The following is an 18,467-nucleotide window of genomic DNA, read 5'->3' on the forward strand; positions in this document are numbered from 1 at the left end:
ATTAATGCAATTCCTTTTAATTTGCATTACTGAAATAAATGGACTTTTGTACGATATTCAAATTTTTCGAGTTTCACCTGTGTGTGTGTGTGTGTGTGTGTGTGTATATGTATATGTATGTGTGTATATATATATATATATATATATATATATATATATATATATACATACATACATACATACATACATACATACATACATACATACATACATACATACAAGAGCGATGGCATTAGCGATCACTCTTCCACATACTCTGGAGGAGATCGGTGTATGTAAATGCACCGGTCTCCTCCGCTAGCGATCAGCAGATCTGATGGATCATTGTCCTGTGTAAAAGGATCTTTAGGAGTCCAGTGGAGGATCCTAATCAGTGATTGATTTGATAGCCATCTATAGATACCACCATACAGGACTGCCCACTAAGAACTGGTTTAATTTTTTGAATTAATAAAATACAATTTATACAGATTATTTTCCCACAAATATACATGTCAGTCTGCTCAGCTTCTTCTGCTCTATAACTTGCTGACAGATTGCACTCCATTTCCAATCTGACAGGTTCCCTATAAATGTATGTAAGGTATATTTTGACTTTTTGTGTAGCAGCTATGATACAAAGAGAAAAATATTTAAAAATAGAAAAAAATTGTCTTGAACTAATAAAAATGCATAATACACTCATTGACAAAAAAAATTATGCACCCAGATAGAAGTCAGATTATTGCAAAATTCAGCATGTAGCTATGTCTCAGGCAGACATGTAAATGATTACAGGTGTGGTAAGAGTAGACACTGGGTCTTGCCACAAGAGGGTGTAAAAGTGCTTCCCTGCTGCCCTATAAAAAGTCCATCAGAGACTACTTTTGGACAGAGTACCTTTTGGTGAGAGATCAATGACTGTTAGACATGCCTCTACAACACACTCAAAGACATTTTGCCCAGTTGATAGACTTTGAGAAGAGACATATCTTTGGATTGAGAGAAGTCGGATGGTTGTTTTGACTAACTGCCTGTGATTTAGGCCGTTCTGACTTAATCTTAGATGTTGGGAGCAGTGGTTATATGGGGGCATGCACTTTCAACACACACTCCTGTCTTTGCCTGAATCATTTTCAGGCACTTAGTGGAATTTAATTTAGTATCATGATGCTGATTACGTGTCCTGCCACTGACCTACAGCAACAGTCACCTTAGTTTGCAGTGGTGTCATGAATGATAAACATGGACTGCAACAGACAAGAACCATATCCTCTTTAGCGACGAATCCAGGTTCTTTTTTGGATCTGACGATGTTCAGGTTCCAGTATGAAGGCCTCATGGTGAGTGCTTTATTTCTGCTGTGGACTGACACACTGCCCTAACTACTGCTCTAATGATCTGGAGAGCCATCGCATACGACAGCCGGTCCCCTCTAGTAGTGATACGAGGAACACTAACGGCTCAGCAATATGTGCAAATATTTGTTGCCTCTCATGGCAGAGCTTGCAACTGGCATTTTTCAGCAGGGTAATGCTCAGCCACACACAGCAAAGGTTTCCCAGTACAGTGTTCCTCAAGATACAATATTAATTGGTTTCAGGAGGACCATTGTATGTTGAAACCATTGTAAGTTGAGTAATCGGTTCCAAAGCCCCTATAATGTCATCCAAGATGAGAGAAAATGAAGATTTAAGAAAAATAAGCAGATAACTAAGACTGATAGAACATGTCCTTACATATAACAGTCAGGAACAGCTGCTAACTAGCGACTAATACAGTTATTTCACCAGAGAAGTGGCCTTGATTGGTTGGATCTGAGTCTGAGGCATTGTATGATCGGTCAGAAAAGACAATTGTATGTCGAAAATATTGTATCCTGAGGCTATTGTATCTTGAGGGATCACTGTAATATCTTCGCCAGATTGAAGCACTTCCCTGATCTGCCCAGTTGCAAGATTTATCACCAGTTAAGCATTGACTAAACCTGCTGTGACACCATTAGCATCCTACGAGCGTGCAGGATCTACAGGTCCATCTGCAATATCTGTGGGCAAATAGGATACCATACAGAACCTGTATGCCTCCATGCCCGGCCGTATCTCATCATATCCAGGTTAGAGGTAGTCCAACTAGGTACTAGATCCTTAAATATATCATTACGTTCACACATAAAGTTTCATTCAGTTCCAACAACTACTTCTTGGTGCGTGTTGTTTTTTTTTTTTTTTGTTTTTTTTGTCAATGAGTGTAAGTATAGTATGTATAGACTCTACAGAGTAGATACTAGTATAGTACTACAGAGGTAGGGTACTTTCACACTTGCGTTGTTGGATTCCGGCAGGCAGTTCCGTCGCCGGACCTGCCTGCCGGATCCGGAAATCTATATGCAAACGGATACCATTTGTAGACTCCTCCGGATGCGGAACCGTCTCACAAATGCATTTCAATACCGGATCCGTCTCTACGGTTGTCATCCGGAAAAATGTATCCGGTATTTTCCTTTTTCACATGCACAGACCGCAAAACCGGAACAGTTTTTCCGGAAAATAATGCTGAATCCGGCATTTCGGCAAGTGTTCCGGAATTTTGGCCAGAGAAAATACTGCAGCATGCTGCAGTATTTTCTCCAGCCAAATGCCGTAAAAGTTACTGAACTGAAGACCTCCTGATGCATACTGAATGGATTGCTTTCCATTCAGAATGCATTAGCACAAAACGGAAGCATTTTTTCCAGTATTGAGCCCCTAGGACGGAACTCAATACCGGAAAAGTTTAACGCAAGTGTGAAAGTACCCTAAGAATTAAAGCTGCCTCTTGTCTTGAAGCCATTACACACCGGAATGCAACGTCATAGGGCATGTTAGCATATTTTACAGAGTGTCTATATTGGTGCTTGGTAAAAGAAGGACAAGGCCAGTATTGTATTATACTGTATACTCTATTCACTCTGCTTTTTGTCTAGCTCCATCACACAGGAATGCAGTTTACCTAATGTAACTTTTTCTTCCTCGCGGCCCCTTGCTGGGATTTCACTTCTCACAGTACAGTGAGCTGATGGCTTCACACTAGGACATATAGTCCTGCAAATTGCACTTTCAATGTCTGTAGAGTCTAGTTTCGCAGTCTTTGTCAGATTCTCTGCAGATCTTCTTTCATGCAGGTGCCTTAGTGTTGTGGGCTGACAATGACTCTTCACTTCACATAGGATAAGACAGTCTTGGGGCTATTCTTTTCCTATGTAAAGTGAAGAAAAAGGCGGAGAACAATTATGGGAAATTTACAAGGCAGAGCCACAGAGTTACTGGCTGCATGGGGCTTCTTTGTTCAGCTCCTATGTTGTGTTTTTTCTTTGGCCAGACTGAAAAAAATCCATATGGAATTCAACTGACCTGCTATTCTTCAGCGCTGAGAACAGCACGACTTGTGCTGTCCAGTACACGCAGCTTTTCTGCAGATTTATCTGTGGAGTACACCGTTTTATTGCTGTTCTTTTCTCACTTCCATAGCTTCTTGCAGCAATGCAGATTGAAGAAGAGCTCATATAGAGCTTTTCTCCTTTTGCATTTTGCATATCTCCTATTCAGAAGGACTACAGAATCAGTGATCAGCAACCCCAATTCGGGTTCTGTGGGCTGTATAGCTCAAACTGTTTTATACACTTGGTCCTCTTAGGCTCTGTTCGTATTTCCATCATGGCTACTATTCTTTATGAAGCAATGACCAGTACTGTATAAAGTCATGAAGGAGCGGAAATCCTATGGAACAAAGAACATAGTATGGATATAGCCCTTATTTAAGTCTTATATGTAAGTGAACAAACAGCAATTCCTTAATATATACTATAGAAACAGGGCTATAAGGAAATTACATTTCTTTACAGTTCTTACATTCTTTAACATATAACTACAATTTCATTTTTTTTTGTGTTGGGACAGTGATTTAAAGTGTCTGTCTAATATACTTCATTAGAAATAATGTTGACTTTTATTAGGAAAAATTGGCTGTAAAGTGTTCTGTTAGCAACCCTCTGAGTGTTGCTAAGGTAATTCCATCTTCAACATTCTACTGAACCCTGAAGATGCAGCAGCAGACTTCTCAGCCTGTCTCTGGTCTCCATGCTCCAGCTCCTGCCTCCACAATGTAATAAAATGTAAATTTTACTGATTTCCTATCTGATTTACTGCCACTGCTGATAGTTGCCAGCCAGTTCGCCTCCATTTGTAGTAATCAGCCATGACTGTAGGTATGCTGCAGCCTCGTTCCCTTCTATCTGAGAGAAACGGTACTGCAGTGATCGGCGCTGGCATTAAGGGTACATTCACACGAAAGTATTTTTGGCTCCGCATCCGTTCCGCAATTTTGCGGAACGGCTGCGGACCCATTCATTTCAACGGGGCCGCAAAAGATGCGGACAGCACACAATGTGCTGTCCGCATCCGTAGATCCGTTCCGCGGCCCCGCAAAAAAGAGAGCATGTCCTATTCTTGTCCGCAATCGCGGACAAGAATAGGCATTTCTATCATGGGGCCGGCTACGTTCACACGCCCGGTATCAGTGTTTTGCGGATCTGCAATTTGCAGACCGCAAAACACATAAGGTCGTGTGAATGTACCCTAAGTGTTCTATGTTCCTGTGTGTCGGTGCTGATCACTGTACAGAGAGGAGAATAGGCTGCTAATGGTTAGAGCTGGCAGCAAGTCAGACAGGCAAGTAAATGCACATTCTTTTTGTAAAATATATTTTTAGAAATTTGTGGAAGCAGGAGCTAGGACATCTTAATAGTACCCAACTTCAAGATTTAGTAGACACTAAAGACAGAACTTTTTATTTAGCAAAGCTCGCAGAGAGTTCCTAAGGAAACACTTAAATGCTTTGTACACCTTTGGGGGAAATTTTTTATGATAGAATTCTACTAGTTTTTGGCTAAAATATTGAGCCGTTCTGTCACAAAGGATTAACAGTTTTTCTAGCTGTGTGAATCCTACTTTCACTTTGTGCCAGTCCTCTAATAAACCTCATCTCTAAGTTACTGAGAGGTCATAAACACTTATTTAAGTCACAGTCTTATCAGTAAGATAAGAACTAAGCTATAATGAGTGTTTAGGAGGTCAGAGAGAAGAGATAAGGCGTCCGTCAGCTCCTGGTCTGACGGAAAGGACAGAAAATCCAAAGGGTGCTACTAGAGCATGTCAGCCATGTACAGAAAAAAGGACTTTGTATTTTTAATAAAGACCAATTTTAAAAATTTTTAGCTCAAAATGAGTACACTGCAATAATAAAAAAATTGCCCCTAAAGTGGTACATAGCCTTTAAGTCAATATACTGTAATTCTGTAATAAAATGTATTAGAAAAACACTTTAAATTAGTGCCCCCAATACATTATAAAATACATGAAATGATAAATACACAGATCTGATATTGATGACCGATTGTGAGGATAGGTCATCATGATTTAGAAACCAAAAAACAACTTTAAAATCTATTTGCAGAATTCAGGCTGTTGTTAATAGTCGTCTGCATTCTACCTGAAGCAGCAAATATAGGTTTTACAAATGATATTAAAATGATCCCATTTGTAAAAAAAAAAAGTAAATTCTGTTCAATAATAAAAATTATTTTTATGGAATTTATTATAGTGTATATGCAGCATCTCATGTGAGGCTGTGAAGTCAGTCAGGTTATATCTTCCCTTTTAAATGGCAGCAACATAAAATATACCATATTGGATTGTACTGTATTTGTTTAGGCCTCATTTATATAGGATGAGCTATAAGGCTAACTACATTGTGGTAGACCTGTTATATACACTATTTGACGAAGTCATGTAAAGTTCATGTCATACGATCTATTCACTAATAAACTAATCTCTACTAACAGCCCCTTTATGGACCTGCATCTTTCGATCTGCTTCCCATGTGTAGGATCTTTTTCGCATCTGTTAGATTTATTTTTCACCAGCATTATTTTCTGTGTTCTCCTATAGTTCTTGTATGGTCATTCTGTAAGCAGCAGCATCTACTCATCGAGATCGACGGTAAAACCACCAGTTCTTTCCTTAGATTGCCTTTTTCAGTTTCTTGTCCAATAATATAGTATTCTTTATTGTAAAGTGAGTGCTGCTCACGTAATCTCACTGCTGTAGAATGGCCTGAAACATGTGGGCCACACTTTGGTTTTTTCATACACCAAACCAAGTAAGTATATTCCAGGCCCAAAATAATCATGTTACCTGGAAAATGCTTAATTTTTCTTCAAGAAAAATGCCTCTAATGTAATATATATTCATGGATAATGATTGTGTCCATGGACAAATGCTATGTAAGATTGCCCTTCTAAAGTAATTTACAAAAGTAATCAATATTGCGACATGCAGAGAAGGTACTGTGCCTAAATGGTTTTGGTTTTATAGGTACATAGGCTGCCTCGAAATCCATTTGTGAATTTTGTGTCGTGTCGTGTCTGTCTGGCATTATATGATCATTTTATCCCACACTTTAATTTATTATGTTAATTGTTTCTTGTGTATTAATTCTTCAATTAATCTATGTATTTTGTACCTGAAAAAATTGGAATATTGAAGCTTTTGAAGGATGTATAGTTCAAGACCCCTTCCAGGGAAAAGCCCAGTGCATCCTCATATTAAATCAGAAATGTGCACAACCTCATAAAAAAGTTGTCACATGGGTCTAATCTTCTTTCCCACTTTATGGCTTGCTGCAAATAATTACTCCCTTCTGTCCTTAATAAAACACAAATCCTGGATCAGTATGATAGCTAAGAGGAAGGAGGGAAATCATAAGTCATCTTTTCATATTTGTTACAGAGATGTAGTAGTCCTTCCTCTCCTACGGGAACTATGTCTCCTACTGCATCCACTGGAACCCAGCTTGTTTGGGATGATCACCAAGGCCAGTGGCTCAGAAGAAGGAGGTTAGATGGAGCCATCAACAGGGTGCCTCTCGGGTTCTATCAAAAAGTGTGGAATCTTCTCCAGAAAGTAAGTAATTGATTAAATTAAAGGGGCTGGGCTATAGCCTGCTTAGTTGTATTTTTGGTCTCCCACGATTTGTCTTGCCTACATTTTCTTAGGCTACTTTCAAACTCGCGTTTGGTGCGGATCCGTCATGGATCTGCACAGACAGATCCGTTCAGATAATACAACGGTCTGCATCCGTTCAGAACAGATCTGTTTGTTATCTTCTACATAGCCAAGACTGATCTGTCTTGAACACCATTGAAAGTCAATGGAGGACGGATCCGTTTTCTATTGTGCCAGATTGTGTCATAGAAAACTGATCCGTCCCCATTGACTTACATTGTGTGTTGGAATGTTTGGCCCAGTTTCGTCAGATGGACACCAAAACACTACAAGCAGCGCTTTGGTGTCCGCCTCCAAAGCGGAATGGAGACGGAACGGAGCCAAACTGATGCATTCTGAGCGAATCCTTCTCCATTCAGAATGCATTAGGGCAAAACTGATCCGTTTTGGACCGCTTGTGAGAGCCCTGAACGGATCTCATAAACGGAAAGCCAAAACGCCAGTGTGAAAGTAGCCTTATATCTGAGACGACATACACACTATCATTATGTCTTACCAAACCCTGTACAAAAGATATTAATGAGAAATCATTCTCCACGTCACATACAGTAGTTTTCACCCAAGTGCTTCAGAAAGGCATCCTTAGCAAAAAAACATACATACTTTTCAAATTTGCACATGGCGGCTGATGACATTGACAATGTTCTCATCCCATTCTGACCGTCTTACACTAGTAATGGATAGTGCTTCAACCTAAACTTTTGACTTTAACTGAAATAATATAAGACTATTCTTATACATATTTTTAGATTTGGTGTAATAAATTTTTTACCTTTTTCCATATTCTGTCTTCTTCAGTGCCATGGTTTGTCTATTGATGGATACGTCCTTCCCTCGTCAAGCACAAGAGAGGTAATGTCAAATATATTTTGTCCATGAAGTATACTTGAAGAATCTTGGGCAGACTAGATGGGCCAAATGGTTCTCATCTGCCAACACATTCTATGTTTCTATGTTAATCTATTACAAGTTGAATATATAACACCACTTTATTGTTACTTTCTGGTTACTGGTAAAACATCATGGCGTAAAACTGGAGCAGATGAATACTCCTATTAGATGCTTTAAAGAGAACCTGTCATCATTGAAATGCATTGTAATCTGCAGGCGGCATGTTAAAGAACAGATTTATATATAGTTTTATGGGAAAAGATTCAGTATAATTTGTATTTTATTAATTTAAATTCCTGCTTGTTCTGGGCTTTGGAGTCAAGGAACTGTGTGTATGCACAGTTATATAGGGAAAAGACTGTCCGTCACTGATAGGACCGCCTCAACTTCAAAGCCCAGAATGAGCAGCAATTTAAAGGAATGAAATTCAAGGTATAATGAACCTTTTCCATATAACTATGGATCAATGTTCTCAGCGCCTTCTGCTCTATAACATACTGTCTGCAGCTCATACACCATGTTTAATATGACCGGTGCAGCCATGTTTTTTGCAGCCCTGTGAAAACCTATCGGTACAGGGAGGAGGTGATATCCGTGACTGACAGCTATCTCTGTATGCACATTATACACACAATGCTATCAGTCACGGATAACACCCCCCTCTTGTACCGATGGGTATTCACAGGGCTTCAAAAAAAGTTAAAAAATAAATGTATAAATTGCAGATTTTTGTGAATCTTTTCCCACAAAAATATGTCAAGCTGCTCAGCTCCTCCTGCTCTGTAACATGGTGTTTTCAGATTGCTTTGCATGTTGTGGTGACAGGTCCTCTTTAAATGGTCACTCAATAAAGACCATTTCCAACTGTTAACATACTGTATAATCAATATGAATCATTATCTGATTGTGGCAGGGTTTGTTGGTAGGTTCTGTGAGGTGCTGTTTTATAAGAAAGCCAAGTGAGCTTATCAATCATTGCAACCCCCTTCATGCAGGGAATACATGGTGGTCCCAAAGTTTAACCCCCACAATCAGACATTGGTGACATATAAAAGTAAAAAAGTCAGTCCTAGAAAAGCATATGCTCCCTGCTTGGCATTTTGCTTGGGTATGGCATGTTGTGTTTAGTCTTTACAAATATGTTATAATACTTGAAAGTCTTTTATTTCAATCAGATGACTGCTTATGAAATCAAATTTGCTGTACACGTCGAGTCTGTCCTCAACCATGTTCCTCAGCCGGAGTACAGACAGCTGCTAGTGGAAGCAATACATGTACTTACATTGGTATCAGATATGGATGTTGACAGCATTGGTGGGATCATCCTTGTGGATCGTATTGTGCACATGGCTAGTGATCTGTTTCTTCAGGACCAGGTACGGATTACTTGATAACAAAGTACATATACTATGCTCACCACCCAAGGGTACTTTCACACTTGCGTTGTGAAGATCCGGAAGGAAGTTCCGTCGCCGGAACTGCCTGCCGGATCCAGAAATCCGTGTGCAAGCGGATAACATTTGTAAACTGATCTGGATGCGGATCCGTCTAACAAATGCATTGAAACACCGGATCCGTCTCTCCGGTGTCGTCCGGAAAAACGGATCCGGTATTTAATGCATTTCAATGGAAAATAATGCCGGTTCCGGAATTTTGGACGGCGAAAATACCGCAGCATGCTGCGGTATTTTCTTCGGCCAAATGCCGTAAGAGTGACTGAACTGAAGACATCCTGATGCATACAGAACGGATTGCTCTCCATTCAGAATGCATTAGGATAAAAGAAGAACGCTAGTGTAAAAGTACCCTAAGGCTACTTTCACACCAGTGTTTTTTTCTGAATCCGGCAGGGTTCAGCAAAAAACGCTTCCGTCATTATAATACAACCATCTGCATCCGTTATGAATGGATCCGGTTGTATTATCTTTAACATAGCAATGACGGATCCATCATGAACACCATTGAAAGTCAATGGGGAACGGATCCGTTTTCTTTTGTGTCGGAGAAAACGGATCCGTCCCCATTGACTTACATTGTGAGTCATGACGGATCCGTCTTGCGCCACATCACATCGCGGACAGAAGAACGCTGCTTGCGGTGTTAACCTGTCTGCGATGGGGATGCAACCAAACGGAACGGAATGCATTCTGGTGCACTCTGTTTCATTCAGTTTTGCCCCCATTGACAATGAATGGGGACAAAACGCCAGAGTTTACTCCCGCTATTGAGATCCTATGACGGATCTCAATAGCGGAAAGGCAAAGTGCAGATGTGAAAGTAGCCTTGGCTTCACAGTATTAGCCTGTAGTCCGCGGCCGAAGCATTGAAAACCGCCAGCCCATGGCAGCATTAATCCCATAAGAGAGAAATTCTGTGCTTCTTGAAATCCAATGATTATTTTTTATTTTTTTTATTTTAGAAAACACATAGAATTAGTACATAGACCAATGTCAATCACATTAGATTATATAATATAGCAGTATATAACATATCCATCGCATCCATGTATATAATATAGAAATCATAGACAACATTGTATCCCCCCCCCCCCATTGGCTGTCGTTCCCCTCAGTTCAATCAAGTACAACATACAGCAAAAGCATTAGCTGTTTCTACGTGGTTCTGCGTGCAGCTCTCCGATTCCTTTCAATATCCTCATATATTTTAATTTGTTGAAGGTATAAACCCCACTCCCCTGACGAGTGCTGGGAGGCAGAGCCCCAGTGGCTGACCAATATAGCTTTCGCAACCATCAATCCTCTCATCCAGATCCGTCTAACCTGGGGGTGGACTTCAGTTTCTGAACCATAATCTCCAAAGATCACTATCAAGATCCCCGGGTTATAGTTCATTAAGGATTCCTTTTGTAGGGCAGAGAAAACCTCACCCCAATATTGTCTTATTTTACTACAGCTCCAAAGCAAATGGACATAGTTCGCATTCAGATATCCACATTTTGGGCAACAACAGTCCCGGTCCCTATTTTGGGGAAATTTTACTTGGGTTTTGGGCGTGTAGTACAACCTATGGAGGATCTTAAATTGAATTAGTCTGTGAGCACTGGAAACTGTCGCCTTTCTCACATTCCTATAGATAGTGGGCCACTGTAAAGGAGGGCAATTCAACTCTTGCTCCCATTTACTTGGGCTTTTAAAAGGTGTAACAGTAGCCAGTGCCATTCGGAGTTTAGCATATAATCTAGATAATTTCACCTTCTGGTCCTTCTGAACGTCACAGTAATCAAAAAATATATTCTCTTGTGGAAAAATACGGCCCCTATTCCTAGAGGCTTCAAATAAATGTTTCAAACGTGCATACATAAATAAATCTAATGGTGTAGTATCAGTTAAACCAAATTCCGACAGTGATTTAAAATGACCTAAGTGAAATAGATGAGACACCCTATTGATACCATTACGTGTCCAATAGCCAAACTCTGTAATTTTGAAAAATTCCTCCAGCCCCCCATTCCCCCACAGAGGGGTGAAAACAAACGGGCCGGGGGCTTTCAGGAGCTCCTTCAGCCTATTCCACACCCTCTGTATTGAGAAAGGGATCAACAAGGACTTCCTCATTCCCATAGACCCAGTTTCCAAACATGAAAAAATGTTCCCTATTGGTGTATCAATGACTTTATTCAAATATCGTGAAAGTAAACTGTCTTTCCAATTACAGCACCGCTGAATCTGTGCACAAAAATAATAACCTTGAAAAAAGGGTAGTCACAGTCCACCATCTACCTCCGACAACCATAGATATCTCTGCTTTATACGAACCCTCTTCCTGCCCCAGATTAGGCCATTAATTAAGGTCTCCAATCTATGAAAGAAGATATCATCAATCGAAATAGGGGAAGCACACATTGGAAACAGAACCATAGGCAAGATAATCATCCTAATCAGTGCAATTCGATCTGTCTGTGCCAGTATCAATTTCCGCCAAGCACCAACCTTGGTCCTGACTTTATCCAAAACTGGGGCCAGATTGAGCTCATAAAACCTACTTATAGGAACCCCGATCTTAACCCCCAAGTAATCTAAGGAATCGTCAGGAGCCAAAACACGAACTCTGCTCCCCTCATCTACAGCTTTCCGGTTCAGCGGGAGGAGCGATGACTTTGACCAGTTAATCAAATAGCCTGATAATTTACCATAATATTCTATTACCTCTATAACATAGGGGAGGATTTTCCAACCCTGGTCCAAAAACAGAATCACATCGTCTGCATATAGGCTTATTTTATCGCTCGCTCCCGCCACCCCGAAGCCATCTATACTATTCTCTAAACGGATCCGGCAAGCCAACGGTTCTATAAAGAGCGCGAAGAGGAGACAGGGGGCAACCCTGTCTCATCCCTCTCCGCATCATAACAGGAGAAGTACCAATACCATTGATATTAATATATGCAACCGGGTGTTCATATAGCATTTGAGTCCTTTCCAAAAAAGATTTCCCAAGGCCAAAATGAGACATCGTTGCCCACAAAAAAGACCACTCCATCCTGTCAAACGCCTTTGCGGCGTCTAATGACAGGATGGAGTGGTCCACACTACCCCCAACAGACAAATTCAGATAGACCCTATATATACTCAACTGTATTTGGCGGCCCGGGATAAAGCCCGTCTGGTCAGGGTGTACCAGATCAGCTGTAACCCTCTTCAGGCGACCAGCCAGAATTTTTGCAAAAATCTTATAGTCCGTATTTAGGAGCGATATAGGTCTATATGACCCCACATCGCATGGGTCCTTATCCTTCTTCAAGACCAAAACAATCACTGCCTCTCTAAATGATGGTGGTAAAGAGCCAAGTGCGCAGGATTCATTAAAGTACCTATAGATTTCAAACGGTAATCCATCTGGACCGGGAGATGAACTATACTTTAGGGACGGGAGAATCGCTTGGAGTTCCTCCAAAAGAATAGGGGAGTCCAGCATTTCTCTATTTTGGATAGATACCTGGTGGAGCGCCAATTGTTGAAGGTATTGATCCATATCAGTATGACTCACCAAAGGCTCAGAATTATAAATCCAATGATTATTAAACATGCAAAAAAATTAAAATAAAGAAATAGTCTGCAGTCTACGCGTTTCAAACACAGACAGGTTCTTTCCACACATATAGCAAGACTAGTATCACACTAACCAACATCACCCGTGATTCTCACAGTAATCAGATAGGAACAAGAACCCAGTATGCGCCCACACATTATACCATATGACATATTCGATAAAGCTAGCAGATTATTCTGTGATATTTTTACTAATAGAGATACATTAAATCCCTTAAGATTTAAGCAGACTGGCTGTCTTGTCTGCCATTGCATGATCCAGAAGGCTTCTCAATCTCTGCCAGTCTCCTCCAAAACCGAATGATCTCTACAAAATGTTTTGCTACGCCCTATGCTTTTCAGTGCCCTTTTTAAATATGTGAAATGCGTTCTGTCTGTCTGTATCACAGTTCATAAAACCTTTTATGCTGTGCGTTATTTTGTTATTATCTGAAAATGTCTTGTATTAGCATATGCACAGACCTCACATCCAACCAGCCCTTTCCTTGGTCAGATTATCTGGTGAGGGCGGTACATCAATGATGTATTGATAGTGTGGAACGTTAATGTATCGCCTGTGCAGGAATTTTGGGATTGTACTAATTCATTCCCTTTTCAGGGTATAGAGAGAATATCTAAACCCCGTCATGGAAGAGATGTTGGGAATGTTTCACAGGGCTTGCTCCGCCTAACTAACATGGAGAGGGGAGATGTAGGGGGCCTAAGTACGGCAGAGATGACCATGTGGCAAGACAGAGCAAGCCCTGAGAAACATTACAGAGCAAAGTATGTTGGGTTTGGTTAGTAAACCCATCAGAAAGCCGATGATGATGATCAGGAAGTTCTGCATGTAAACATCCTGGCCGAATGCAGTGATGCTTGGAACAGGGGAAGGAAAGCGCTGACATGAAAAACGTTATAGGGGGTAAATTTAAGTAGTGTTTGGGGTACTCTGGGCATACAGAAAAGCTTAATTATGGGACTGGACAGTCCCTTTAAAGGGCTTCTCTGGAAGTCAACTATTGACGACCTATCCTTTGGGTAGGTAATCAATATCAGATGTTTGCAGGAGCGCCGGAAAGAGGCATCGGAACTACACACTTGAATTCATTGGTCGCCAGGGTTGGTTACTGTACAGCTGCTCCTATTCAATGCACCCATCCAGTATAATATGTTTTATTGTATAAAGATGACATATTTTGTAATGTTTTTAAATAGTTTTTGTTATGAGAATTAGTCTCCATTTGTGCCTTCGGTAGGAAAATTAGATTGAAGGCCCAGGAGTTGATTTGAATATTGTTTTAGTGTTGCAGAATGTATCAACCTTGTATAAAGAATAGGTGATAATACTCTCCATAAAACTGTACCTTTACCAGTATACATTCTGCTCATCGAACCATTTCATTTATATCTGGAATCCAAACTTGTGTCTCTTTTGTTTAACAGAAAGCCTTGGGAGCTGGAGATTTTTACCTCGATCAGGATCCAGCAACTGGGATCTGCAATTTCTTGTATGACAGCGCTCCTAGCGGTGCCTTTGGTACAATGACTTACCTGACCAAGGCTGTGGCCACTTACTTGCAAGATTTTTTACCAAGTTCTAGTTGTATGATGCAGTGAAACGTCAGGGTTAAATATAACGTTTTGAACCAAATACTGTAGATTTGCTTCAGCTACACGAATGCCTTGTTTTTGGTCTTGGTCTCGCTTGTTAGCAATGTAAGAAATTCTCATTTGTTACTGCAAAATTACAGGCAAGTTATTCCAGCTGGAATTTTTTTATTATAGTTTCAGCTGAAAACTGTTCTTGTAAGCATTGGGAGGTGGAAAACCAGAATTTTACTAGAAAAAATATTCACATAATATTTTATTGTAATATATAGAATATTTTATGATCTTAGTTTATTATTAAACTGGTTAATATATTTTTGGTTAATATATTTAGACCTAATAAAAGAATCCTTGTTAAGTAGAAGACAAGAGAACCTTGGGTTTCATGTTGTACACATAAGTAATACAGTATAACTAGTAATATTATTCTTATACTTTTTTCACTTTAGTTGGGTCACATAATGAATCATTTCCAACTAAAATTCTCTTTTACTTTCCTACTATGGGTGGAGCTTAATTATTGTACAACTTAATGTGGTGTTTCTCAACTCTCCCAGCAGTACTCCCTTTATAACTAGTGAGCAGGGAAGTTAGTGACTAGGGAGCCGTTCCTTCTAAACTGGGCAGTCCAAAGCAGCAGAAAATAAATATAGCCTATAGTGCTACATAATTTTCCATAGATTAGCTATGGAAGTTGACTGGTTTATGGTAACATTCCTGGGGTCTAGAGCTTAGAAGGTATTAACGTCTGCAGCCCTAGTGGTCTAGGTCAGTGACTGGATTAATGATGGCAACCCTGATTCTCAAGGGTATTAAAGTGGTTAATATCTGCATCTCTGGTGGTCTAGTGCAGAGAAAGGGTTAAGGTTATATAACTTGTGTCCACCTCTACAGGCTCTATCATTGTCTGGTGAATGCATCCCTGGTGGTCTAGAATAGTGGGAGGTTTTGTCAGTATCCCTAGTGACTTAGGGCAGAGAAAGCGTTTACCTGATCCTCTAGAGCAGAGAAAGGGTTAAGGTTACATGACCTGTTTCCAGTGGGTTATTCACTACTCCAGGCTCAATTATTGTCCCTGTAGTAGGAAGACTGAGACTAGATTAGGGGTTAATGTCAGCATCCCTGGGGGTTTAGGGTAGTGAGGGGGTTAAGGTCAGCATCCCTGGTGGTCTAGTGCAGAGAAAGGGTTAAGGTAACACAACTGGTGTCCAATGGGTTACTCACACCTCCAGGCTCCATCATTGTCCCTTTATCCTCTTACACAGACTGCTCCCTATGGCCCCTTCACTGTTACACAGACTGCTGTTATGCCCCACATATCTTGCAGACTGCACCCGATGCCCTCTGTCTTATGCAGGCTGCTGCCCATGAGCCCCTCTCTTACACAAACTGTTCCCCATGGTCCCTACTCTCTCACAGAGACGCATGTCTATAGCCAGCGGTATAATATTAAATGGGTATAGTGTCTTGCTAAAATGATTTACACAGGGCAGTTGTCAGGAACAAATGTTAGTATGAACGCTCATTCTTAACATTTGGCCTGTGTAAAGGTGCCGCAGATCATATGAGCAAAATGCTCCTTCATCGGGTGAAATCTATGTTTCTGGGCAGGAGATCATGCTATGTAAACAGCGATCTGTGGGCCAGAAACAATAAATCTGTATGAGGACTAGCGATGGCAGTAGCCATCACTCATCTCCATACAGTGGAGGTGATTGCTGCATCCTCCACTGATGAGCAGGCAATTATTGGGAAGCCATGGTTCACGATAATTGCCTGCTATATCAGGTCATGAATATGTGCACTAAGCCTTACCTAGTTCACATTAAATGTTTTTTTTTGAGACTTTACTATTGATGACCTATCCTTAGAATAGGTCATCAGTATCTGATCAGTGGGGGTCCGACGCCCAGGATCAACTGTTTAAGAAGGCATCGGTGTTTGCAGTAGTGCCGCAGCCACCTCTCAGCTTTCCCTAGGTCATTTGACATCCCGTTCATTGCTGACATGGCCTAGGCACAGCTCAGCCCCATTAGAGTGAATAGGGCTGAGTTTCAATACCAAGCACAGCCGCTGTCAAATGGACAGTGCTGTGCTTGATGAGCAGGGAGAAGGCCCTGGCGCTACTGCGAGTGCCGATGCCTCCTTAAACAGCTTTTCGGCGAGTGTCCTGGGTGACAGACCCCCACCGATCAGATACAGTTGTAAAAGTCTTAGAAAACCCTTTTAAGATTCTTTTTTTTTTTTTCTTCTAGGATTGTTGTTTCTCCGTGTTCCTAAAATTATAAATTACCAATATTTTAGTGACTTTTAAATATTTATTTTTTTTAGTTGTAAGATATTTCCTTAAATTCATAACCATAAATTTTGCAAAAAAATATCTCTGTCCAGGACAAAAAAGGAGATCTAGTCAATAAAATGTATCCTCACTGCTGCTTCCCCTCCCCTCTCACAGCATTCAGTCTTATAGAGAGAGTGTGAGAAAACTGCAGCTGCATCCCCCTCCTCCCTGTCCTCCTAATTATTGTTTTAATTTAAGACATATTTATGGGGGACTGATGGAGTTTACATGAGCAGAGAGCCTTCGGGTAAGGAAAGTTAAACTAAAGGCAACTAGAAAATGAGGTTAATGCTACTTCTAACTAATAAGGTTTATTATAGAGTTTCATATATTCTCATGTACTAATGAGTTATGTTAAAGTATAGTTACACTTTTTAGTTATCCTTAATACATAGAACCTTGGATCATTTATACCTGCAAACAGTAATGTAATGGGGGAGACAGTACAGTCAAGAAGCTCCTGCCATTAGAGGGTGTAGTTGGGCCCCTGGATGCCCGCTTACAGCCCCAGGATTCTTATAAGACACAGTCTTATTGCTCACTCACACAGCAGTCTTCCGAATACCAATGGTACTTACTGCCTGTGCAAATCTCTCTGATTTTCTTGGAATTCCCAATTGGTCAGTAGCAAGGAAGTAAATATGGCTGTACATAGTTAGGTGCTGCAGCTAAGTGTTACCTTCTGACGATCTTGTTAGAAAAGTCATCTAATGTATTTCTGCAACCTGCATGTGTTCTTTTGCAGAAGAGCTGCTATACTATAAGTAAATGTCATGTACTCTTCAGCAGCAATAATATTGATCAGTAATGGGAATCTGCATCTAGCTCTAAGAGTCAGTTTGGTTTTATAAATCTATTTATACATTTGTTTTTCTGTATGGAAAAATAGCAATCTAAAATTAATTTGATTTTAATTGTGTTGCAAAATTTATGTTCCACAGATACATGTACGGTACTCGTAGGATGAGCTATCTTAAATTTACTTTGGATCTGGGAATAATCTGTGGTACTGTGCTAAGGTTTTAGGCAGGTGTGGCCTATTCTGACAGTGCAATTCCTAAAGGGGTTGTCCAGATTTCTCAAAGTCTTTCATGACGCTGATGATCTATCCTCGGGATAGGTCATCAATATCAGATTGGTGGGGGTCCAACAGCCAGAACCCCTGCTGATTAAACCACTACCATGTTATGCTGCTGAGGTTTATGGTCCTAAACCTGCAAGGAATAGTAAATGACAGTTGAAGTTACCTGGGGAAGAGTCTAAGATTCTTCACCAGTGGCATCCACTGCTTGTATACTGTGCTGCACCTGAGGTCAGCACACCTTGCTTCACTGCAGTTGCACCCCAATTACATGTGCATGCGCAGTGAAACGTGGACCCGTTGCTGCTGAAGAAAAGTACCAGACCCTTCTCCCGGTAAGTTCAATTGACATATTCTATTCTTGGCATGGGGGGATGGAGTCCTCTATGGGCAGGATTAGGACAATAATCCCC

General features: G+C 40.6%; 1 protein-coding gene and 1 long non-coding RNA gene across 5 annotated transcripts in view; one reads left to right on the forward strand and one right to left on the reverse strand.

Annotated features, from left to right (window-relative positions):
• The window catches only part of PHKA2 (phosphorylase kinase regulatory subunit alpha 2), a 143,561-nt gene extending 126,930 nt beyond the window's left edge, over nucleotides 1-16,631 (forward strand). For 2 of the 4 annotated variants that reach the window (XM_040423691.1, XM_040423692.1), the window contains 5 exons: nucleotides 5,967-6,017; nucleotides 6,807-6,980; nucleotides 7,881-7,934; nucleotides 9,149-9,349; nucleotides 14,468-16,631. In XM_040423691.1, the coding sequence (XP_040279625.1) occupies nucleotides 5,967-6,017; nucleotides 6,807-6,980; nucleotides 7,881-7,934; nucleotides 9,149-9,349; nucleotides 14,468-14,641 (654 nt within the window). In that variant the 3' untranslated portion in view covers nucleotides 14,642-16,631. The remainder of the gene's footprint in view (nucleotides 1-5,966; nucleotides 6,018-6,806; nucleotides 6,981-7,880; nucleotides 7,935-9,148; nucleotides 9,350-14,467) is intronic. The other 2 variants (XM_040423693.1, XM_040423694.1) reach the window with 1 other exon arrangement.
• LOC120994851 lies at nucleotides 3,340-6,796 on the reverse strand. Its single transcript, XR_005777483.1, has 2 exons — nucleotides 6,541-6,796; nucleotides 3,340-3,737 (listed from the first exon to the last, which is right to left on the reverse strand). It is a non-coding gene; the product is annotated as an uncharacterized LOC120994851 (long non-coding RNA).
• Nucleotides 16,632-18,467: the final 1,836 nt, after the last annotated feature.

This window comes from Bufo bufo, chromosome 3 (genome assembly GCF_905171765.1).
Source record: "Bufo bufo chromosome 3, aBufBuf1.1, whole genome shotgun sequence".
NCBI classification, from domain to species: Eukaryota; Metazoa; Chordata; class Amphibia; order Anura; family Bufonidae; genus Bufo; species Bufo bufo.